Below are 24,564 nucleotides of genomic sequence, written 5' to 3'. Positions count from 1 at the left end.
TGGTGTTCTTCAGCTTGCAAGCCTTATCCTTTTTCCTCCAAACATAATGAGGGTCACTATGGCCAAAAAGTTCCTTTTTTGTTTCATCAGACCAGAGGACATTTTTTCAAAAAGTAAGATCTTTGTCCCCATTTGCAATTGCAAACTGTAGTCTTTTTCATGGCAGTTTTGGAGCATTGGTTTCTTCCTTTCTGAACAGCCTTTCAGGTAATGTCGATGTAGGACTCGTTTTACTGTGGATAAAGATACTTGTCTACCTGTTTCCTGCAGCATCTTCACAAGGTCCTTTTGCTGTTGTTCTGGGATTGATTTGCACTTTTCTCACCAAACTACGTTCATCTCTAGGAGACAGAATGCGTCTCGTTCCTGAGCGGTATGATGGCTGCGTGGTCCCATGGTGTTTATACTTGTGTACTATTGTTTATACAGATGAACGTGGTACCTTCAGGTGTTTGGAAATTGCTCCCAAGGATGAACCAGACTTATGGAGGTCTACATTTTTTTCCGAGGTCTTGGCTGATTTCTTTTGATTTTTCCCATGATGTCAAGCAAAGAGGCACTGAGTTTGAAGGTAGGCCTTAAATTACACCCACAGGTATACCTCCAATTCAGCATACCTCCTATCAGAAACTAATTGGCTAATTGTCTAAAGGCTTGACATCATTTTCTGGAATTTTCCAAGCTTCTTAAAGGCACAGTTAACTTCGTATATGTAATCCTCTGACCCACTGGAATGGATTGAAATGTGTGCTTGACATTTTACAATTGCCAGAATAACATTGTTATACAGGTGCATCTCAATAAATTAGAATGTCGTGGAAAAGTTCATTTATTTCAGTAATTCAACTCAAATTGTGAAACTTGTGTATTAAATAAATTCAATGCACACAGACTGAAGTAGTTTAAGTCTTTGGTTCTTTTAATTGTATCGATTTTGGCTCACATTTTACAAAAACCCACCAATTCACTATCTCAAAAAATTAGAATATGGTGACATGCCAATCAGCTAATCAACTCAAAACACCTGCAAAGATTTCCTGAGCCTTCAAAATGGTCTCTCAGTTTGGTTCACTAGGCTACACAATCATGGGGAAGACTGCTGATCTGACAGTTGTCCAGAAGACAATCATTGACACCCTTCACAAGGAGGGTAAGCCACAAACATTCATTGCCAAAGAAGCTGGCTGTTCACAGAGTGTTGTATCCAAGCATGTTAACAGAAAGTTGAGTGGAAGGAAAAAGTGTGGAAGAAAAAGATGCACAACCAACCGAGAGAACCGCAGCCTTATGAAGATTGTCAAGCAAAATCAATTCAAGAATTTGGGTAAACTTCACAAGGAATGGACTGAGGCTGGGGTCAAGGCATCAAGGGCCACCACACACAGACGTGTCACGGAATTTGGCTACAGTTGTCGTATTCCTCTTGTTAAGCCACTCCTGAACCACAGACAACGTCAGAGGCATCTTACCTGGGCTAAGGAGAAGAAGAACTGGACTGCTGCCCAGTGGTCCAAAGTCCTCTTTTCAGATGAGAGCAAGTTTTGTATTTCATTTGGAAACCAAGGTCCTAGAGTCTGGAGGATGGGTGGAGAAGCTCATAGCCCAAGTTGCTTGAAGTCCAGTGTTAAGTTTCCACAGTCTGTGATGATTTGGGGTGCAGTGTCATCTGCTGGTGTTGGTCCATTGTGTTTTTTGAAAACCAAAGTCACTGCACCCGTTTACCAAGAAAATTTGGAGCACTTCATGCTTCCTTCTGCTGACCAGCTTTTTAAAGATGCTGATTTCATTTTCCAGCAGGATTTGGCACCTGCCCACACTGCCAAAAGCACCAAAAGTTGGTTAAATGACCATGGTGTTGGTGTGCTTGACTGGCCAGCAAACTCACCAGACCTGAACCCCATAGAGAATCTATGGGGTATTGTCAAGAGGAAAATGAGAAACAAGAGACCAAAAAATGCAGATGAGCTGAAGGCCACTGTCAAAGAAACCTGGGCTTCCATACCACCTCAGCAGTGCCACAAACTGATCACCTCCATGCCACGCCGAATTGAGGCAGTAATTAAAGCAAAAGGAGCCCCTACCAAGTATTGAGTACATATACAGTAAATGAACATACTTTCCAGAAGGCCAACAATTCACTAAAAATGTTTTTTTTATTGGTCTTATGATGTATTCTAATTTTTTGAGATAGTGAATTGATGGGTTTTTGTTAAATGTGAGCCAAAATCATCACAATTAAAAGAACCAAAGACTTAAACTACTTCAGTCTGTGTGCACTGAATTTATTTAATACACGAGTTTCACAATTTGAGTTGAATTACTGAAATAAATGAACTTTTCCACAACATTCTAATTTATTGAGATGCACCTGTACTGTGCATGCACAGATATAAACATAAATTATGTTTCAGCAGATATTAATTTCAGAAATACCACAGTAAACATATGTTTAATGAAGCCTACATATGCAGCTACATCTGGTATGGAAAAAACAAAACAAATCAAATAATTATTTAATAAAATAATAATAGTATAATAATAATTATTACTATTATTGATATTATTATCAGGCTATTATTATGAAAAGGCATCAACAAGGCATATTGTATTTATAGAGTAAAACCAAAGAAATGTATTCAACCCCCCCCCCCCAAAAAAAGGCAAAAACACAAACTACCCCGTAGGGAAAAAATGAAGTGCATGGATGGTGAACACAAGCACAGGCTGGCTGGAGCAAAAAGGGAAAAAACACACAGGACCGACTGGACAGGGAATAGGACCGACAGGAACAAGACTGAGGAACAAGACCAACGAACAAGAACTGGCACTGGACAGCACACATGAGGACACTAAAATAGGGAGAGAAATCAAACAGGTTAACAAGCAGGGACTGCAGTAAAGTAATTAATTTATTTTCCTCATGGCACTAAAACGCCATCCTACAGGAAGGCACAAGACACCTAAAAAAAAAAAAAAAATATCTAGTGAATAATTTATTTATTTATTTATTTATTTTTCTCTCAGTGCAGTTCAGGGCTTCCATAGAAATGTGATTAAAATTAAGAGGAGAAGAAGCTAGTATGCTAAGCTAATAGGCTAATCGGTTAGCTTGTGAACAAACTGGAGAAAACATCACAATCAAATTAACACCTGCTAAACATCTTAAAAAGATCAGATTTACAAACATTCTAAATCATAAACCTCTCAAAGACATCTGCTGAATGTCTTATTGATATCGAGACATACTTATTGACATTCGTCCTCTAGACGTATTGCAGATGATCAAACAATGTTAAAAATATGTCTTCCAGATGTAAACACAGATCAGATTGACGTCTTGGTAATGTAAGTATGCTATCAGGGTCACTGTGTCTATGCCAGAAATAGTAAGATTAGTATGGTGGTCTAGACCTTACTGAATGAATGAACGAATGAATGAATGAATATATAAAGGCTATATATTTCTCTGTCTCTCTGTAATACGTGACAGACGTAGTACAAGACATATTGCTCTAAAATATTTGAATTATGGACAATGCATCTATTGTTATAAAATATGACTTAATTTAGCCGACAAGAAGAAACGTTTAGCCTATCTTTATGTATTCTGCAATGGTCGATTATAATACGGCACAAGCAGAGCAGTTTCGTGGAGATAAAATACAATACAGTGCATATCCTGTATTTCAAATAAGCACGGAACTCTGAAGTTCGAAACGAACACTTGTTATATGGATTAATTTAAACATTAAAGCTTATACAGACACCGATGTCTATCGGCAGTACTTAAACTAGCTTTTAGTTAGCCACTAATATAACCTGTCAAACAAAATTGCATATATGCCATAATGACTATATTAAATAATATAATAGTGTAAAGAGAATGTAATATAATATGTAGCTGTGCGCGTACATTAGAAACATCCAGTACGTCACGGAAATCGACTACGTGATGGATTAAATCAACTACGTCATCGCGCTACAGTCCACAGTGAGAACAGTCTCCATTTATCCCAGTTAAATTAGCACATTTTCATAGATAAGCCATATTATCTTGGCTACTTATTTATAAACATAATTTTTCTCCCCATCGATGCCTCATTTGGAACATTAGAGATCAAATACAACAATAAATCTTTGTATATATGTATATATATATACACTATATTGCCAAAAGTATTCGCTCACCCATCCAAATAATTGAATTCAGGTGTTCCAATCACTTCCATGGCCACAGGTGTATAAAATGAAGCACCTAGGCATGCAGACTGCTTCTACAAACATTTGTGAAAGAATGGGCTGCTCTCAGGAACTCAGTGAATTCCAGCGTGGTACTGTGATAGGATGCCACCTGTGCAACAAGTCCAGTCATGAAATTTCCTCGCTACTAAATATTCCACAGTCAACTGTCAGTGGTATTATAACAAAGTGGAAGCGATTTGGAATGACAGCAACTCAGCCACGAAGTGGTAGGCTACGTAAAATGACAGAGCAGGGTCAGCGGATGCTGAGGCGCATAGTGCGCAGAGGTCGCCAACTTTCTGCAGAGTCAATCGCTACAGACCTCCAAAGTTCATGTGTCCTTCAGATTAGCTCAAGAACAGTGCGTAGAGAGCTTCATGGAATGGGTTTCCATGGCCAAGCAGCTGCATCCAAGCCATACATCACCAAGTGCAATGCAAAGCGTCGGATGCAGTGGTGTAAAGCACGCCGCCACTGGACTCTAGAGCAGTGGAGACGCGTTCTCTGGAGTGACGAATCACGCTTCTTCATCTGGCAATCTGATGGACGAGTCTGGGTTTGGCAGTTACCAGGAGAACGGTACTTGTCTGACTGCATTGTGCCAACTGTGAAGTTTGGTGGAGGGGGATTATGGTGTGGGGTTGTTTTTCAGGAGCTGGGCTTGGCCCCTTAGTTCCAGTGAAAGGAACACTGAATGCTTCAGCATACCAAGAGATTTTGGACAATTCCATGCTCCCAACTTTGTGGGAACAGTTTGGGGATGGCCCCTTCCTGTTCCAACATGACTGCGCACCAGTGCACAAAGCAAGGTCCATAAAGACATGGATGAGCGAGTTTGGTGTGGAAGAACTTGACTGGCCTGCACAGAGTCCTGACCTCAACCCGATAGAGCACCTTTGGGATGAATTAGAGCGAAGAATGCGAGCCAGGCCTTCTCGTCCAACTTCAGTGTCTGACCTCACAAATGCGCTTCTGGAAGAATGGTCAAAAATTCCCATAAACACACTCCTAAACCTTGTGGAAAGCCTTCCCAGAAGAGTTGAAGCTGTTATGGCTGCAAAGGGTGGGCTGACATCATATTAAACCCTATGGATTAAGAATGGGATGTCACTTAAGTTCATATGCGTCTAAAGGCAGATGAGCGAATACTTTTGGCAATATAGTGTATGTATGTACATGTGTATATATATATATATATATATGGTTTGAAAATGGTTTAATCCTGGTAACACAACTATTTAAGGATGATGGTCAAATGTTCTCCTATTCAGAATTCCTTCAAACATATGGCATTCCAGTGACAGTTAAAGACTATGCAATAGTTTTTGATGCAATTCCAGGTGGTCTCATGAGTGTAATACAAGGAAATGGTGTCTATGGTATAAAAGAGAAGTTTGAGTTTGAAACTAAATTACATGGTTGTAGCATTAAAGACAAACGTTGTAATAACCGTTATATTAGGAGTTTGTGCACAGATATTTCCGTCCCTGCTGCAATTTTTTGGGGGGAATTCTAGATATGACCATATTGATTAGAAAGCGGTATGGAGTGTCAGCCGAAAGTATTGTATTACCAATAAAGTAAGGGAAGTTTCTTTTCAAATAATTCATCTCATAGATCATGTAAGCCAGGTGCTACTAAAATGTAAGGTTGATATTGATGGAAAGCATGTGTTTTATAATATGTCAGAAGAAACTATATGTCATTTGTTTAATGAATGTATTTATACAAAAAATATTTTGGATAGAATTGGAGTATTTCTTTTACATATTAACAGACAGAATAGTTTATCTATGTAGTAAAGATATTTATTTAATTTTTGATCAAAACAAGTTTCAAAGAAATGTATCTTATGAATTTACTTATTATTTATGGAAAATATTATATACACAAATGTAAATGGGCAAAAGAAAAACCCAATTTTGCACTCTTTAAGACAGAAATTAGACTTTATTTAAAAGCTTTAAAAAAAAAAAAACTTGAAGAATCACAAAGCAATGAAGACTCTGAAGATATGTGAAGCTTTGACACTTTTATTTGAATATGTCCTGTATACCCCTTATGTATATAGTTTTGTTGCACTTATATGAACTATGTTTGACTCTTCACTATTCAATGTGATATATATGCTGTATGTCTGATTTACAGATGAAATTAACAGGGGGAGGGGGAGGGGGAGGGGGGGGGGGAGACAAAAAAACAGCCTCCATTTATCAGGGAATGTGTACTGGAACCAATTTGGGAATGGCACACTCCTTTCCAGTAGTTGGCGGAAATGCATCATAAGCTGGTTCGCTAACCGCCAAGAAATGTTAAAGAAGAAGATTCCTGACCGACTGGCCAGTGCCACTGATAGGCCTTTTTCACAGACTGCGATGACGCGTTTCCGCCTTATTTATCAGCGTAAATCTCGCAATTTTTTTATATTATACATTTTTTAAAATATTGAGTGTAAATTTATAACATTATGCTTATTGTTATATTACCCTGGAATTAGTTTAAAAAAAATGAATTACCACAGCTGCGAGAGGGTTTCTATGACAGCTGCTGAGTGAGTGACAGTAAATTTGGCATCTTCTCCAATTTTACTGTCTTAATCCACCGCTTTCTATTTATTTATTTTTTTCTTCTTCTGGGAAGTCATTCAAACGTAGCATTGTGTTTTTCTTTTGGTCTTGGAACAAATGGGTAAGTGAAAATAATATTTACTGTGATCTCCCATTCACCTCTGTCGAAGTATACCCTGCAATCGTTTACTTCCGCGTTCTAAATATCGGAGTGTGAAAAGGGTCTATTGAGAGACACTTGGAGAGAGACGCACCCGAGGAGGTAATAAACAGGTAACAACATGAACACATTGGAGACCAGAGTTGCTGAGCTGGTGCAAACATATCCGCACCTGTACGATCGTTCGCGTAGAGACTTTAGGGATTCAGGGATGAGCTGGAACTCATGGAAGGAAATTGCAGTGAAGCTCGGCGTTGATGACCCGAAATTATGCAGAGCAACATGGAAAAACATCCGAGACAAATTTGGTAAAGCAATGAAAAGGATGAAGTGCAAGAATGCAGATGAGGCGTCGAGCACGAAAGTTCCCAGGCTGTTCTTGGAGATGTCCTGGCTCAAACCTTACGTTCGGCATCGACAAACTGTGTCCAGCATGGCATCTGATAAAAAGGTAAGCTAACTTTATGCATTCTGTAATATTACGTTAGCTAACTAGCCAGCTTTATGAAGATACAGATAGCTTTCGTCATATTTGTAACGTTTGTTTGTGTAAACATTCATAGCTATCTAAATGTTTGTAAGAGACCTTTGCTTAAAGTTCTTAGCTAACTTTGACGTTTGCTAGCTAATATGAAGTGTTTATGTTCTCGTATTTCCATTCACTAACTCTTTGTTGTTCTATATGCTGTAGGTTCAAACTGATACGCCTTCAAAAGAAATGGTGGGTGATGTATTATCTTCATGCACAGCCCCATCAGCCTGTCCATCCTCTGGTGCAACCAGTGACAGTGATACAGAGGAGCAGCGCTCAAGTATGTTTTTGGATGGCTTTGGAGAGGTACTGGAGAGATCAAGCACAGCACGCAAAGCTGCTAGAAGTTACGAAATTATGTCAACACTGTCCTCAACCCCTGAACCACCCAACAGAAGGAAAAGGAAAAGGGACAACGCAGACGAAACAGACATTAAGCAAGTACTCGCTTTCCTGGAGAAGGATAAATCTGACAGTTTTGATAGGCACGCTCAGATTGTTGCTGATTTTATGCGCAAACTGCCACCAAGGCACTGTGCCGTCTTTAAAAAACGTCTACAGGACGTGATGTTCGACATTGAGATGCAGGTGCTGGAAGAACAGGGCATTAAAACGACACAGTAGTGACTGTTCATTTTATGTGTTGTTTCTCAGACTAAAATGTTCTATTTTTTCAGCCTTTCTGTACTTTGTCTTTTTAAACAAGCTCCTTGTTGTGACAATCTGTTGTTGTAAATATGTAAATAAGCTTATCTGAAGTTAAATACTCTAAATAAACAAATCATACAATAACTAAAAATTAAAGGTGCGCTCAGTAATTTTTCCCCATTAAAAAGTTTTACTCCTAAAGAAACTATTTGTAATTTTGAAACAAAATCATGAGCACTCGCTGGAGATGAGGACTCTAGTCATATCAGTAACCTTATGAATGATGTTTTATTCTACATGGGGCAGGGGCACCTTCATGGAGGCTGCCATTTTAGATTCACATGACCACCTGGGGCCGGTTGCACCAGCTATATGTAAGTTACAGCTTAGCCTAGTTGTGGCATAAATGGGCACTAAGTCACAATTTACGCACTGCTAAATATTTGAGCGTTGCACAATTAAACTTAGGTAGAACGTAAACCTACGTATAAACTAAATATTTACGGAAGACTCCAGGAGTAACAGTTGGAATAAAAAAAAAGCAGACTGATATTTTATGACATCAATGAGCTCGTGACAGGCATCAATCATTTCGACATACAGTCCAATGTATGATATTTACACTAGTTTACATTTATGAGAAAGAGAATAAAACTTACTTTTAAGCAGCTCTTCAGCATGAAACCGATCTAACGGTGCAGTTTTCAGGGAGCATCACCCAGTGTCAAGTTTCAACACATTTAAAATATATATTGGATATTAAAATGAATAAATGTCTATTTTTCCAGCCTGTTGTATTAGTATTTATTTATCACCCCTCATTTATTTTAGAAACACTTATTAAATATTTTTATTTACTATAGGGCAAATATACTATTTATCAAATCTACTTTTATTACGTATCGTATTTCAGTGGGGATATAATTTATTACAGCTGACAGTTACGTGAGTAAACAAGGTTTGAACATCAACCGTAACAAGATCAAATTGAAGTTCGCGGCTTTTTAACACTTCTATGTACAAATTTGAAGGCTGCTTATTGGATAGATACAGGTATGCGACTACGCATTACTTTACGGAGAGCTTACGACCTACTAGTTAAGTCTTGCATTAAGAACAGGTGGTGCAACCAAAATAAGCACTGACTTACAAACCAACTAGTAGTTACTAAGCCCGTAGTGTGAACTTCTCAACATAAGTGAGACCTTACGGACAGCTGGTGCAACCCTACCCTGAATACTACTCGCTTAATCTCAGTAAATGTCTTGTTATTGGACACTTTCACTCTTGGATTAAATGAATCATGGCTCATTGTGAATAGTGAATCTCTACAATGGCATCTGTAACTGAAAACTATTGATTTTGAATGATGCTGCATCCGCACCACTAGGTGTCACTGTAAGTCCAAGAAGACACGGACAAAAAGTTAGCCAAAAACAGAGACAATAAATGACTGCCAACTAAAGCCTTAACTTATGAAAGTGCATAAAAATAAAAGTCAAAGAAAAATTCAAACATTTTCTAAGACCATGCCATGAGATGTTTTATAATAAATCTACACAAGGAACCAAATCTACTCAAATACTAAAGTGCCTCCTTTTCATTCTTTTTTTTTTATCCTATGCTGCTCCATTCATGTCTTTTTCAGCAGCCTGGAAGCCATTCATATTTCTGCCCAAAGTGAGACTTAAGGCAATGTCAAGTTTCTTTTGTAAAGCCAAAAAGCTACTTGAATCTGAAATGCCACTATTCATTATTCTGTTGTCTTTATTCTGACCATTGACACCTGTCTCCCTTTCCTGTTTGCCACCTTTAGATAAACCCATCTTTGCAGTGGTATCAAATGTCTGGTAACACTTAAATCTGTCTTTCCTACAAAGTTCTATTTGTTAACATTAGTAAGTTCATTAGGTATCATGAGCTAACAAAGAACAATATATTTGTACAGAATTTACACACTAAAAATTAAATTCTCTCATCATTTACTCACCCTCATCCCATCCCAGACGTGTATGACTTTCTTCTGCAGAACACAGACAAAGATTTTTAGAACATTTCTGCTTTTTAGTTCCTCACGATTCAAGTGAATGGTGGTCATAACTTTGAAGCTCAAAAATCACATAAAGGCAGCATTAAAGTAGTCCATATGACTCCAGTGGTTAAATCATACACATCAGGGATGGCAAGAGGGTGAGTAAATGATGAGAGAATTTGCATTTTTGTGTGAACTAACCCTTTAACAAACAACTTGTCATTTAAAAATGTATTAGTATATGTTGAAGTTAACAATTTAATCATTAATAAGTGTGTAAGTGTTGTTCTTTGTTAGTTCATATTAACTAATGTTAACAAATTAAAATTGTTATATTCTCTTTCTATAAAAAAATAAAATAAAATCATGATGGGTATTCTTTTCACAAAATGCATCATAAAATATAACAACAGAGGGTAACAGGTGCATATAATGGCTAGCTTACATAAAAGAAACGTCTTCTAGCATTAGTGCTATAAATGCTGAATTGACCACTTACCCTACACAGCAAGGGGAAGACCAGGGCTAGTTGTCATACAGGCTACTTTTCACAAAGGCTGTATCTCAGTAACGTTAATATTTGGAATCAAAAGTCTAATTGTAAATGTGTGTTTTCTCTAGCAGAGGATTTGTATGTTGGCTACATACACCTAGTTTAAAAACCTCTTAAATTAGAATCATTTTTGTGCATTCTATTCTCTAATGTAAATTTTCACTATCAACATATATTTGTTACAGTTCTTGGGTAGATAAGAGAACACAATAAAACCTTACGGCATTCAAAAAGGCAATGGTCATATTTTAACAGAAAGCTTTTAGATTTCTTTTACTGATCTCACATGGATTCTATTCATAGATGAGGCATTGTTTTACATGTATTCAGTTCAATTTATATGTAAAGTCAGTTGCTCTTAATGGGCATCATTCAGTCCACATGTAATAACACGGTCTTGCCAGGGAACAGAACCCTCTGGTGTCTGAAAAAAGTCCTTCAAGACTTTTCTGGTCGCAGTATCAGCTTGTGTTCTCCGAGGATGAGTCGGCCTGCCGAGGGGAACTAGGCTGCTGCCTGGCTCTGTCAGTCCCCTCCACTCTCCAGGTCGTACATCTCCAGCTGGTGTGGTGTCGTCTGCTAGGTTTGGTGTGATGTATTTAGCCTTTTCCGCAGATGCAGCATCAGTTGATATGAGGTAGTTGTGCAGAGCCACGCAAGCCTGCACAATACACACTGCCTTTTCGGCCGAACTCTCAATTGGGCGGCCAAAAATCTGGAACTGGGATGACATGATGCTAAAGGCATTCTCTATTGTCTGTTGTGCCCAACAGTGTCTGTAGTTGTACACTCTTTGGGCAGTTGTGAGATTTTCCCCTGTCAAAAACAAAACAAAAGTTATGCTGGATCAGACTGTAAAGTGCATCTACTGACACACTTCAGTTTTAAAAGATTAGTTCACCCAAAAATGAAAATACATTGTTTACTCACCCTCATGCCATCCCAGATGTGAATGACTTAAATTCTTCTGCAGAGCACACAGATTTTAAGAAGAATATCTCAGTTATGTAGGTCCACACAATCAAAGTGAATGACGGCAGGACTCAGAAGCTCCAAAAAACACAAAGGCTGCATAAAAATAATCCATACGACTCCAGTGGTTAAAGATCTTCTGAAGCGATATGATAGATGTGGGTGAGAAACAGATCAATATTTAAGTCCTTTTTACAATAAATTAGCCTCACTGCCCACTGTGCCCAGTATGTGGTGATATGCATGAAGAAAAGCAAAAGAATGTGAAAGTGGAGATTTATAGTAAAAAGGGAGTTGAATATTGATCTGTTTCTCACTCACACCTATCATATCACTTCTGAAGACATGGATTTAACCACTGGAGTCGTATGGATTACGTTTATACTGGTTTATGTGCTTTTTGGACCCAATTTCTGGTCACCATTCACTTGCATTGTATGGACCTACAGAGCTGAAATATTCTTCTAAAAACCATTTGTGTTCTACAGAAGAAAGAAAGTCATACACATCTGGGATGGCATGTGGGTGAGTAAATGATGAGAGAATTTTCATTTTTGGGTGAACTATCCCTTTAATGCATAACAAGTATTGCAGTTATAAGTAAGTGTAAGATAATACGACTATAGTTATAATACCTGAATAGGGCCGCATCAGGTTCATGTTCAAGGGGAAGGTTGCATCTCCAATGATGACATGAGGGCACACAGTCGTTGTCCCAGGTAGGGCCTTTGGTGCGGCCAAATCCAGCTGTCCCTGCAAAAAGGCCTCCCCAAAAGGACTCACCTGCAAGACACCTCCATCATTTTCTTGGCTGTAGGCTCCAATGTCCACCATAGTGAACTTAAATTGCGCATCGCACACAGCAAGAAGCGCAACAGAATGCGTCTCTTTAAAGTGCAAGCTGCCACAGCGTGATGGCGCTCTCAGCAAGACTTGTTTACCTCCGATGGCTCCGATGCAGTTCGGAAAATTCCAACGGCTCCAAAAGTCCTGCGCGATGGTCTCCCATTGCGCACGTTTGGGTACAGAAACAAACTCTTCTTTGAGGGCAACCCAAATGGCCTCACACATCTCCGTGACTATCCTGCGGGCCGTGCTCGGTCCCATCTTAAATGTTTCGGCCACGCTTTGTTGCGTAGCTCCACATGCTAGTACACGGAGGGTCAGGGCCAGCCTCTCGGCAGTGGAAATGGGTGTTCTGTGCGTGTTGGCGTGTTTGATAAACGGCGATACCCTTTTCAGGAGGTCGTCAAACCGCGCGGCGCACATTCTGAAATACGAGAAATGCATCTCCTCGTCTGTGTTCCGCATATGGTGAACAAAAAGGGCAAACTCGCCATCTTGTCTTCTGGTTTTATTTAGTGGATGCACATACCACCTCCGTCGCTTGTTCTTTTTTTTCTTTGCAATTGCATAGACCAGTGCAACTGCCAGATGCTTCCGAAACTGCACTTCTTTCACCGCGGCCATTTTTGCTGTTTGTTGATAGTAGAGCGCGCGTCACATTTTAAAAAGCTCCTCTATAAACGCCGCCCATGTCCAAATCAGAGCCCTTCTACAAATACTGACAAAAACGTTAGCAACAAAGTGCATAACGCGGCGGTCCTATAGATATTCAATGGCAAGGAGACATGAAGCCGTTTTTTAATGGAAGTCAATGAGGAGATGCTTCAGTGTGCTGAATAAACGGCTTTTGTGAGGAAACAGCTCATCACTTAATGAACTGACCGCCTGTCCTGTAATATTCAATTTGTTTAACACTAAATATTCTTTTGTGTGGGGTTTACTACAATAAAAAAATTGCTGTTTTATAAGAGAAGACACGGGCAATTTTGCGGTAGTTGCCAGTTTACGGCTTCCCCCATTCTTTTGTTCGTTATCCGCAAACGGTGACTTACTGTCGTAACACGCCAGTTGACCGTTACGCTCTCTCCTATGGTAAAAACGCGGAGGTTGTGGGAGCTGTATAAAAAGATCTCTGGTCCGAATAATGTTCCCAGACGTCATTGCCCAGAGCTGCTCGAGCTGTTTCGGCGTTCAGTTTCTAAATAAAATAAGCCTTCAACTTTTTTAAATAAATACATGATATATATGTATACAAATAGAACTGAACATTATCACTGTATAGACATATCGTGAACTGCGCATCTTTGTGTTTCTCATTACCGAGCAATGACTAGAAAACACTGAACAAATAATAGAGCAGACACAAAAAACAACAACAACAACAAAACAGAATTAGAATAAGGTGCCAAGTTACGGTAATAATAATAATAATAAATAAATAAATAAATAAATAAAAAAGCAAAAACAACATACAGTCAAATAAAATGTCTAATTCTGAGAAAATATAATTCCGTTTTCAAACAGAAAGGGGCGGTAAGGAACTTCTACAATGCTGCTGAAACTTGGTATGGTATTGTCCTCTGGAGAGAAAAAAGTTATGACTGAGTGAAAAGAGATGTGGCCTGGGGTTAAACTACTAGTTGCTTCAGCATTCCTCTGTTACTCTCTTCTTGTCCCTCATCTACTCTGGAGATACTCCCTCGGAGTAGACTATCTGAGGGTTAAGATTTAGGGTCACTCACAGGCACAGACTATCAACCCAAAGCACTTTAGAAATGCAATCCATCTGTGGACACAAACAGGAGTCACAGTTCCTCAAAACCAGGCCACAGACATATTACATCCTGTGACAATGTATTATTGCATCTACTTTCCGCAAGCATAACATTAGTAATTTGGGCCACCACTGTCTAAAGAAATTAGCCTTAACAAAATGACAGACTTCATCCGACAGCCTCTTATAATGTTTGAAGAATAGCATATTAATTTGCAGAAGAGGCAAAACCAGTGATCAACCACATGCGTGTTTCCTCAATTGATGTAAATGTAGTAACAATAACTGTTGGGTCTATGATATTTTTGTTGGCACAAAGTATGGTGACCATGCTCATTTTAATGAAAGAACTGTGCTGAGGTTTAGCTGCCTAACATGCAAAGACTGCAAGCTAAATCTACATAGAGCTTCTTGGCATGAATACGGGTGAATGCTACAAACATTGTCAACAGAACTGTAATACATGCATGTTTGGAGAAATATTCTGATCGCAGCAGGCTTTGTTTTACATAATGCTGAAAAGCCAGTTGTGGAATTTGCAGACATGTCAAGACAATGATTAGTGCTGTGTAAGCAATGACTTTGAGAACAAGCCATATTTAGAAGTTCTCAGTTTGTGATACAGATTCCAACATACTGGAGTAACTGTTCAGTCCTGTTCTGTCGTTCATTTGATTAGAAATGCAGCTATGAGGCATTTCCTTGGAGCTAGATATGTTTTAATATACTGATGCGCGTTATGCGACATGGAGATCGTTTGCATAGATTTATAAATGTGCTTTAGGTATAGGCTAAAATATAGCCTACTACTAACATTGCAATTGTAGTTTGCAGCACACTTGCTAATTTTAGACAGTGGTACATTCAGTGGTACTTTGACATAATTGACATATTTTTAATAAGGTGATGTACATTTGCAAGTAGTAACAAACTATATTACGCTATTTTACAAAACCGTAAAGTACGGTAGTAGGCTAAGCTACACTCGCTTGAAGTGACATTCTTGGCAGGCAGCTGTCTTTAAGTCGCGAGTTGTGATTGGCAAACGTTGTTTCCTGGTACACATGATCTGAACACTGTTCGTTCACATCCGCATCTACATCTCTGAAAGACGAGACCAGGCGGTAAGACACTTTTGCGTTCTTCTTCACGTACTCTCTTAAACTTTGTTCGCAGTGTTAGAAATGCTTTGTTTTGCGGTAGATGTAGTAAGTCTGCAAAGATGCAAACGATGCATTTAATGCAGGCAAAGTTTGTTACTTTAGGATTTAAGCATTAGCCTGTATATGATCTAGCCTATGTATGATGACATATACTCTCTTTTTCTGAGTGAGATTCAAAGATCTATTTGCTTGGAAACACTTGCATGTCTAGTACTGCAGGAAGTTGAAGTAACTTGCAGATTTAAACCTTTTTTAAGTTTTTATTAATGTTAAAATTATGCGATTCTGCATCATTTTACAAGAATATATGCTATTGTGTGATATTAATATCTGATTATTGGGAAGTTTTATAATACTTTGGTGCATTAATAAGTTCACTGCACAAAAGACAGCAGTACTACGCGCCATCCTGTAACTTTCAATGTACTTTTTTGGTAAAGTCGTACGCAGCCACATCCTTCCTTACAGACAAAAAAAAAAAAAAAAGTCAGAAGAGATCCTCTTCTGAATGGCTCCTGTGTCCTCTTTTAGACACCACAGACACCTCTCTACTTCTTTATCACTATATAAATACATTACACATTTGTTTTGTTTGCAAAAGTGCAAACGACTTGAAAAGGGGGTAAATAAATTGTCATTGTTATCCATTATCTTTGTGGATTTTGGGTATGACACCATGGGATGATTTTTATTTGTGCATGGATGAGAAGTCTGATTTAAAATTCTGATGAATGTCTTTTCATTGTTTATGCTCTCCTAGCTCAGGCTGTTTTACTCGGACATTGCCAGTGGTAGAAAGTAATGAATTACAACTACAGTTGCTACAGTTATTTTTCGCTACAGTTATTTTTCACTACAATTACAAAGTACAAAAAAATGCATAATATTTCTGAATTTTTGGGAAGAAGAAATCGGCAAGATAAAAGAGCAAAATCTGTTTATAAAATAAAACGTGCTGTGCGTGGCACGACAGAAGCCCGCAGGGCACAGCGTCATGAGCACAGCAGCTTGCATAAACTGCCACCGGTGTCCTCCCTTCTCTAGCTTCTCAAAGACGTTCTCCCCTGTCAACTGTAATATGGTGATTTTCTGCATATTTCATTTTATTCTGGAAAGGAGCAGTTCATTCAGGTACGAGGGAACCGTATGAACATGTTTAACCACTGATCAAACTTCACTTGTTTTTAAGGTAGGCAATGTTTTAACTGTGTCAAACATTAACACAATTTAGTTTGATATATATGTGGGTATATCTTGTTTACTTGCTACTATATGTCTAAAACAAACTTTTTAAAAACCTTAGAAAGATACTGTGCCAATAGTATCGGAAATTAACGGGGGCTCGTTGCAAAAATGCCACTGAAATTAACAAAAATATCCCCGAAATTGAAAATATGGGGGCAAAAAATGCCCACGCAACGAGTTCCAGTGTATTATTAATAATATCTGATATAGGGGGTCCTGGGTAGCTCAGCGAGTATTGACGCTGATTTCCACCCCTGGAGTCGCGAGTTTGAATCCAGGGTGTGCTGAGTGACTCCAGCCAGGTCTCCTAAGCAACCAAATTGGCCCGGTTGCTAGGGAGGGTAGAGTCACATGGGGTAACCTCCTCGTGGTCGTGATTATGGCTTCTTGCTCTCAATGGGGCGCGTGGTAAGTTGTGCGTGGATTGCGGAGAATAGTATGAGCCTCCACATGCTGTGAGTCTACGTGGTTTCATGCACAGCAAGCCACGTGATAAGATGTGTGGATTGACAGTCTCAGAAGCGGAGGCAACTGAGAATTGTTGAGTAACTGCGCCATCACGAGGACCTAGTAAGTAGTGGGAATCGGTCATTCCAAAATTGGGGAGAAAAGGGGATAAAAAAAAACAAAAATCTGATATAGTTACAATTACATTGCGATCTTCTTTTGACTTTTCACTGAACATAATTTTTTCCCTGCCATCCGGTTACTCGCACCATCGCACACACAGATGGTCTCTCAGATTCTATCAATCCGCATCAGTTCAGCATTGTACTCCCGCTTTAAATTCCTTAACCATTCACCCCTCTTGTTCAAAATAAACTGTCCTAGCGGGTAACACTCTCGCTCACGGTGCTGTGCTTCCCTGCCCTGTGCTGCTGTTTATCTGTCTGAAAAGCCTCACTCACTAGAGGCCAAAAGCGTGCAAGGGATGAATGTTATATAAAGAAGGTATGAGAAATCACAAAACATAATGTTAACAAATTCTACAATTTACGTAATAAAAATACCTCGATATATTAAAATAACCTTAATGTTAATTAAGACTTTATTATTGCAGCTGTAATACAATAATACATACACAGAAGAACCACTTTTAGTGTTTGAATCAATCATATTTCTCTCTAAACACTGTGTGAAATGTTTATTTTGTACTTATTTTATTAAGTTGGCATGTAGGAGTTGATAACAGTTTGCTTAATAATCTCATTCCATATCTGGATAATTGTTGCAATATCATAGAGGATACATTTCTTCCTCTATGATATTGCATGATACTAGTTTTATACAGTATGTTAACTTAATAGCCAAAATACTTGGACATACGTGAATGAGAATAAACCTGAAATAGGAACGTGTTTCAGTCACTATGCACATTATGTAGTTTAGAGACGATTTAGGGACATTTAGAACATTACAAATGGCTATTTATATTTAAACAAATGTTGTATTCTTAAAATTTTCTGTTTGTCCAAGAATCTTCTTGCAGCGATGCAGGTCTTTGGCATTTAGAAGAAGTAGTTTAGGACCAGTGAGGAGTCTGTTTATAAAACTAGAGACTGTGATTTATTTGTCTTTTTGTTGTGCATCTGGCCGTCCACTTCCCTCTCTATCCTAACAGTAATGCATGGAATAGCCTTCATATCTCTAAAACAATAGATTTTAGGAGAAAATAGTATTTCAGGAGAAATGTGTTTCTTTTTTACTATTTTTAAAACCAAAATTTGACTTGCAAGTGTAAAGCAACTTGTAAGAACTCAGTACCTCAGCAAATGGGGACAAAATTACTGTATTGTGATTTATGCATGTTAGCACAACCATTTTCAATTGTTCTAATAATAAGAACATTTTCTTGAGTACCAAATTAGCACTTTAGAATGCTTTTGTAAGGAACAGGTGACACAGTATATGTTTGCCATCACAGGTAAAGACAATTTTAATAAATACCACTTAAAACAATTGCTTCATATGTAATAATAATTTGCAATTAATGATTTTGGCAGTATTTTTGATCAATTTAATGCATCCTCGGTGAAAGGAAGCATCAATTTCTTTCAAGAACAAAAATGTCTTTGTGTTCTAAAAATGGAAGTGTATACACCGATCCACCACAACATTAAAACCACCTGCCTAATATTGTGTAGGTCCCCATTGTGCCACCAAAACAGTGCCAACTCGCATCTCATTCTGAGATGCTATTCTTCTCACCACAATTGTACAGAGCGTTTATCTGAGTTACCTTAGACTGGCCATTCTCTGTTGATCTCTCTTATCAACAAGGCATTTCCATCCGCAGAACTGCCGCTCACTGGATGTTTCTGAAAATTCTGAGTAAATTCTAGAGACTGTTGTGTGTGGAAATCCCAGGAGATCAGCAGTTACAAAAATACTCAAACCAGCACATCTGGCACCAAGAATTATTTCTTCAGTAGCAGTACTACTACTAAAAATCAGTACTCTTTCCACCACTAGACATTGCACTTTGACACAAAACCACATATATGATGATGTTGTTGATCATCTTAATAGCAAAACTGGCATACTTTCATCAGTCCATGAGGGTCTACTGCTGTTTTATGGCAGCCTCAGAAGAATTTGAAACGTGAGCTGTTTTCTGAGAGCTAATTTTGCATTGACATGGTTTAGGCAGCTGTAAAATCTTAGGAAAATTATTTCGATGCCTTTTAGCCTCCTATTGATGAGTGCAGATGATGACCTATGTCATGGTGCATGATAAATAGCCAATAAAAGCTGCCTTGGAAATGATTTGCAGGTTGTGACGAGGAGGAGGGTGGGGCCGGGCCGTGACTATGCATGGACGGCCCCCAATCGGGCTAATCAGCCGAGGAGAGGGATAAGTGCAGCGGGACGCAGCAGTTTGAGAGAGAGAGAGCCACACGCAGCTGCAGTGTGTGCGTTTATGTTTTGTGTCTTTTTGTTAAAGTTTTCATTAAACTATTATTTTGACGGTTCAGCCGGTTCTCGCCTCCTCCTTTCCCATGTCAGCCTTGTTACACAGGTATTTTTTAGTGACATGCTGTTTAGTTCTGTCTGAACCCCCGTTTTTGTTTTTCTTGTTGGAAGAGGTTTGTTCTGCTTCGCAGTTAACTCGAGAGGAGCGATTCGGTGCTATTGCTGTGTTTCTTATTTACATTTTTGAGCTCCAATTTGTGAGTACACTGCAACCAGAGGTGACTAGCTCCATTTTGCTGATAGTATGAAACTGCTCTACACCAAGTTCTGTGGTTGAAATGAGAAGTCTACTCATCTTGCTTCCTTTTTGTGCAACAGTTTCCAGTGTTGCAGTTCTTTTTTGATTTTTTTTATTGAGTGTGTGCTCACTATATATATATATATATATATTCACTGATCAGCCACAACATTAAATCCACTGACAGGTAAAGTGAATAACATTGATTATCTCTTTACAATGGCACCTGTCAAGGGGTGGGACCTATTAGGCAGCAAGTGAAAATCAGTTCTTGAATTTCATGGGTTGGAAGCATGAAAAATGGGCAAGCATAAGGATCTGAGTGACTTTGACCAGGGCCAAATTGTGATGGCTAGACGACTGGGTCACATCATCTCCAAAACGACAGGTCTTGTGGGGTGTTCCCAGTATGCAGTGGTTAGTACCTACCAAAAGTGGTCCAAGGAAGGACAACTGGTGATCCGGCGACAGGGTCATGGGTGCCCAAGGTGCATTGATGCCTGTGTGGAGCGAAGGCTAGCCCATCTGGTCCGATCCCACAGAAGAGCTACTGTATCACAAATTGCTAAAAAACGTAATGCTGGCTGATAGAAAGGTGTCAGAACACACAGTGCATCACAGCTTGCTGCGTATGGGGCTGCGTAGCCGCAGACCGGTCAGAGTGCCCATGCTGACCCCTGTCCACCGCCGAAAGTGCCTACAATGGACATGTGAGCGTCAGAATGTGGCCTGATCTGATAAATCACGTTTTGTTTTAGATCATGTTGACGGCCCGGTGCATGTGCGTGGTTTACCTAGGGAAGAGATGGCAGCAGGATGCACTATGGAAAGAAGGCAGGCCGGCGGAGGCAGTGTGATGCTCTAGGCCACTTTCTGCTGGGAAACCTTGGGTCCTGGCATTCATGTGGATGTTACTTTGACATGTACCACCTACCTAAAGATTGTTGCAGACCACGTACACCCCTTCACGGCAACAGTATTCCCTTATCCATGGAGGCCCCACCTTGCAACTTAAAGCACTTAAAGGATCTGCTGCTAACGTCTTGGTGCCAGATACCACAGGACACCTTCAGAGGTCTTGTGAAGTCCATGTCTTGACGGGTCAGAGCTGTTTTGGCGGCACAAGGGGGACCTACACGATATTAAGCAGGTTTATTAAGTGGTTTTAATATTGTGGCTGATCGACATATATACAATTTCTGAGGAGATCTCAACAAAGTCACATTTTGTGCTCAGATTTACCAAGATACCAAAGTCTGCAATCAAAATTTAGATTTTAATATGAACTAAAAAATGTATGATTAAATTCTTCTAAATTAGCTTGACTATGCTATCCAGGCAAGTTTCCACCAAAAAGCAATTTGGATGTTCATACTGAACACGAAACTGCTGTGAGACGTGATACAATCTCAGCCAATCAGAATATTTTAAAATGATTTCCTGTTGCTTAGCACAGTCATGGCTGGTTAGGATAAAAATGCGCTTTTATTTCTTGTATCTTTATTGCGTTGTGTCTGTATAGGACAAAATGTGACTGTATGTCAACAATTGTCTCATTTGTGTCTACTTCTATTTCTCCTATGCAATTTTAAGAGAAACACCTAAGACAAAGCTGATATGTGTAACATAACTGAGAACTCCATTAAGTCTTGTACATCTTACCTTTGAACATTTCTGCTGTTTGTTTGAAGTTGTGAATTTGGCAACAGGAGGTTGAAAGTTCTGCTGCTGAAATCGGTCTGTGCTTATCGAAATTTTAACCACTGCCCCCAGTGGCCGAAGCTGGACGTGTTGTTGACTAGATTCCGGGTGAAATGTCCACATAGGGGCACCACAATCAAGTTGTAGGTTTAGTTGTAAATGGTGTAGAGTCAACAGGAATGCATATTTTATTAAACCGACCTTCTAACCCAAACACCAACCCTAAACCTAACCATTAGTGGAGTAAAAATGTCATTTAAGAGCAAAAATGCATCCCCTGAATTGTGCTCACCATTGTTTATGTTAAAGGGATAGTTCACCCAAAAATTAAAATTCTCATCATTTACTCACCCTCATGCCATCCCAGGTGTGTATGACTTTCTTCAGCAGAAGAAAAATAGAAAAATATCTTGGCTCAGTAGGTCCTTTTTGAAGCTCCAAAAATCACAGACAGTTAGCATAAACGTCATCCATATGACTATGAATTCACGTGGCCCTTGTGTGACGTATTCACGTTGGCTTGTTACGGACATAATTTCATGTTCTTCTCTCGGTTGAGATCCAGGATAAGCACACAAATGCACCATTGTGAGTACACAAACATACAAATACGAATCTAAACCAAAACCAATGAAGCTTCTGTACAGCATTCCTCCTACTCCGTTTTAAACAGCGCTGCTCTTCGAGTGTCGCACTTGCGTCAGTTCTCATGTAAACATGCCAAAGTGATTACGTCACATGCGCGTACCGCTGCTAATTGGAAGCAATGCTTTCTAGTTACAAATGACTTGAATATGAATCTTTTTCGCAACAAAAGCGATTGTGTTGCTTTAGAAGACATTAATTTAACCGCTGGAGTCATATGGATGACGTTTATGCTGACTGTGATTTTTGGACCTTCAAAAGAGAAATCACCATTCACTTGCATTTTAAGGAACTGTTGAGCTAAGATATTTTCCTATTTTTCTTCAAATGTGTTCTGGTGAAGAAAGAAAGCCATACACCTGGGATGGCGTGAGGGTGAGTAATTGATGAGAGAATTTTCATTTTTGGGTGAACCATCATCTTAAAGTGATTAATTCATGGTTTACACAGGACCCAAACCCATGTTTCAGAGTGAACGTGATTACTTCCTGGTTTCCATGGGACCATAACCAATTTCTAAGAGAATGCGACATGCTATCAGTAGTGCCACAGAGATGTGTAAACCATTAAAATTGATGCAAAAATTGATGGCGCTTATCAGTAATTCCTAAGAATTGAGTCAATTTCAGGATACATGAACTTTTGAAAACAGCATGCCGATTTCGTGTGTAGTCATGTTGGAAAATGTCATTGAAATGCTCAACTGCACAAGTGGCTGCCCATGGTCTCAGCTTGTCTTTACCTTGTTCACACAAGATTTTTGGTATGAACAGGAATTAAATGTGTTGTTAGCATTTCTAGTGACTGAGGGTAGTACCACACAAAGACAATCCTGGAAGCACTCAGCTTTGCAGCACTCTTGCAGTGAGATGCCGTATAGGGTCAACGCACATAATCTGATGTCCTTCTTGAAAACGGGCTCAGCAATGCAGTGCCCCTCAGCAAAGGGCTACCAATAGCTGAGCATCAAATGCAGGGGCCACGCCCATGCCCACGACCTGCCCTCTGGCAGGTCGCTCTGACAGGTTGAAAATCGCTGAGAGATGGAAGGTGTCACAGATAGAAAGACATCTTCAACCAGAGAGAAAAAAAAACCTGTTCACACTGCATGTTGCCCCTGAGAGAAAGACAGAGAGATGAAAGGGGAAACAGTATGATAGTTGATATAAAATGGGGGATGGGTAGAATAATAAGTGTCTCTAGAGAACAGAAATGTGAAGACAAGAGAAATAGAAGAGGGAATAAAAAGAAAGGAGGGGAAAGGGTGTGTGTTTGCGTATGTGTGAGGAAGAGGATGAGATCATCGCAGTCTCCTGTCTAATGAGTGATGGGGTTGGAAGGCGTGCTAAACTGAGGTGGATGGTTCGCTTCTCCCGCCGGAGAATCAATAGCGTCTGCAGACAAGAATAACATTCCCACATTACTGCCTCTCATTGCCAACACTTTAGCAGCCGGTTGTCCAGCGTGGATTACGCACAGATCATTTGTGCATTTGTTTTCTTTTTCTCCCTCACTCTCTCTCTCTCTCTCTCTCTCTCACTCTTTCTCTGCTGCACTCTCTCCCTTCCATCTCCCTTTATCACATCCACTTGCTCTCCCTCTCTCTCTCTCTCTCTCTCTCTCTCTCTCTCTCTCGCCCACACCCAGTGATTCTGTCTCGGTTTTGTGGCAATAGGAGAGATGCTGTTCTGAATCTTTTTTTCTTTTTCTTTTTTATGTGTTTTAGGCACATATCTTGCAGACAGCCACTTTTCTGTACCTTGGGAGTGGCTCTTGCTTGATTTTGTATTTTTGTATTTTTTCTAAATTCATTTGGAAAGCTTGTGGAAAGAGCTTATTCACAATGTTGGGCTTGGATGTTTGTGAATTTGGAGGACAGTTTCTTGAACTGCTCTGGTTAACAGTTTGCTACAGAGGTGAGGACTGCATTTATTTAGTCTTTTCTGAGATTAAAATGTGCAAAAGTTAAAAATAATGCTTTGTTGAATTACTTAAAATAAATGATCTATTGCAACTTCAGTGTATGTATTTTAAATGCTCCTTAAAGGGATAGTTCACCCAAAATTGAAAATTCTATCATCGTTTACTCACATCATGTCGTTCCAAACCCATATGACTTTCTCTCTTCTGTGGAACACAAAAGGAGATGTTAGGCAGAATGTTATTCTCAGTCACTAAGGATCTTTTTTTTTTCATACAGTGAAAGTCAATGGTGACTGAGGGTGTCAGTCCTTAACATTCTGTGTAACATCTCCTTTTGTTTTCCTCAAAGG

The 24,564-nt window shown here is 39.3% G+C and overlaps 3 protein-coding genes across 5 annotated transcripts in view; 2 read left to right on the top strand and 1 right to left on the bottom strand.

The window, feature by feature from the left end:
- The first annotated feature begins 6,444 nt into the window (after window positions 1-6,444).
- On the top strand, window positions 6,445-9,721 carry LOC127450112 (transcription factor Adf-1-like). Its single transcript, XM_051713911.1, has 2 exons — window positions 6,445-7,420; window positions 7,661-9,721. Exons 1-2 carry the CDS (start codon window positions 7,091-7,093, stop codon window positions 8,123-8,125), a joined length of 795 nt encoding a protein of 264 aa, XP_051569871.1. The 5' UTR covers window positions 6,445-7,090; the 3' UTR covers window positions 8,126-9,721.
- A 70-nt stretch (window positions 9,722-9,791) lies between these two features.
- On the bottom strand, window positions 9,792-13,267 carry LOC127450100 (uncharacterized). The gene is made up of 2 exons (XM_051713872.1): window positions 12,342-13,267; window positions 9,792-11,550 (listed from the first exon to the last, which is right to left on the bottom strand). Exons 1-2 carry the CDS (start codon window positions 13,174-13,176, stop codon window positions 11,093-11,095), a joined length of 1,293 nt encoding a protein of 430 aa, XP_051569832.1. The 5' UTR covers window positions 13,177-13,267; the 3' UTR covers window positions 9,792-11,092.
- Window positions 13,268-15,286: 2,019 nt separating this feature from the next.
- Window positions 15,287-24,564, top strand: part of arhgdig (Rho GDP dissociation inhibitor (GDI) gamma) — a 39,651-nt gene continuing 30,373 nt past the window's right edge. Inside the window, exon 1 of one of the 3 annotated variants that reach the window (XM_051713915.1) lies at window positions 15,287-15,450. Coding sequence is in view for 1 of the 3 variants with exons in the window: in XM_051713914.1 (XP_051569874.1) it covers window positions 24,135-24,207 (73 nt within the window). In the remaining 2 variants the exon portion in view is untranslated. Of the gene's footprint in view, window positions 15,451-16,654; window positions 16,679-24,119; window positions 24,208-24,564 lie in introns of those variants that run through there. The other 2 variants (XM_051713916.1, XM_051713914.1) reach the window with 2 other exon arrangements.

The sequence above is a fragment of the Myxocyprinus asiaticus genome, chromosome 13, assembly GCF_019703515.2.
Source record: "Myxocyprinus asiaticus isolate MX2 ecotype Aquarium Trade chromosome 13, UBuf_Myxa_2, whole genome shotgun sequence".
Taxonomy (NCBI): Eukaryota; Metazoa; Chordata; class Actinopteri; order Cypriniformes; family Catostomidae; genus Myxocyprinus; species Myxocyprinus asiaticus.
Note: the sequence above shows the minus strand (reverse complement) of the source record. Positions and strands in the feature narration are given on the sequence as shown.

What these genes read in the sequence shown, in the direction of transcription:
- LOC127450112 (XM_051713911.1), top strand. Translation starts at nt 7,091, where the DNA reads ATGAACACATTGGAGACCAGAGTTGCTGAGCTGGTGCAAACATATCCG. An exon ending in GCATGGCATCTGATAAAAAG is followed by an intron (nt 7,421 to 7,660) that starts GTAAGCTAACTT and finishes TATATGCTGTAG; the next exon opens with GTTCAAACTGATACGCCTTC.
- LOC127450100 (XM_051713872.1), bottom strand. Translation starts at nt 13,176, where the DNA reads ATGGCCGCGGTGAAAGAAGTGCAGTTTCGGAAGCATCTGGCAGTTGCA. An exon ending in CCTGATGCGGCCCTATTCAG is followed by an intron (nt 11,551 to 12,341) that starts GTATTATAACTA and finishes TGTTTTTGACAG; the next exon opens with GGGAAAATCTCACAACTGCC.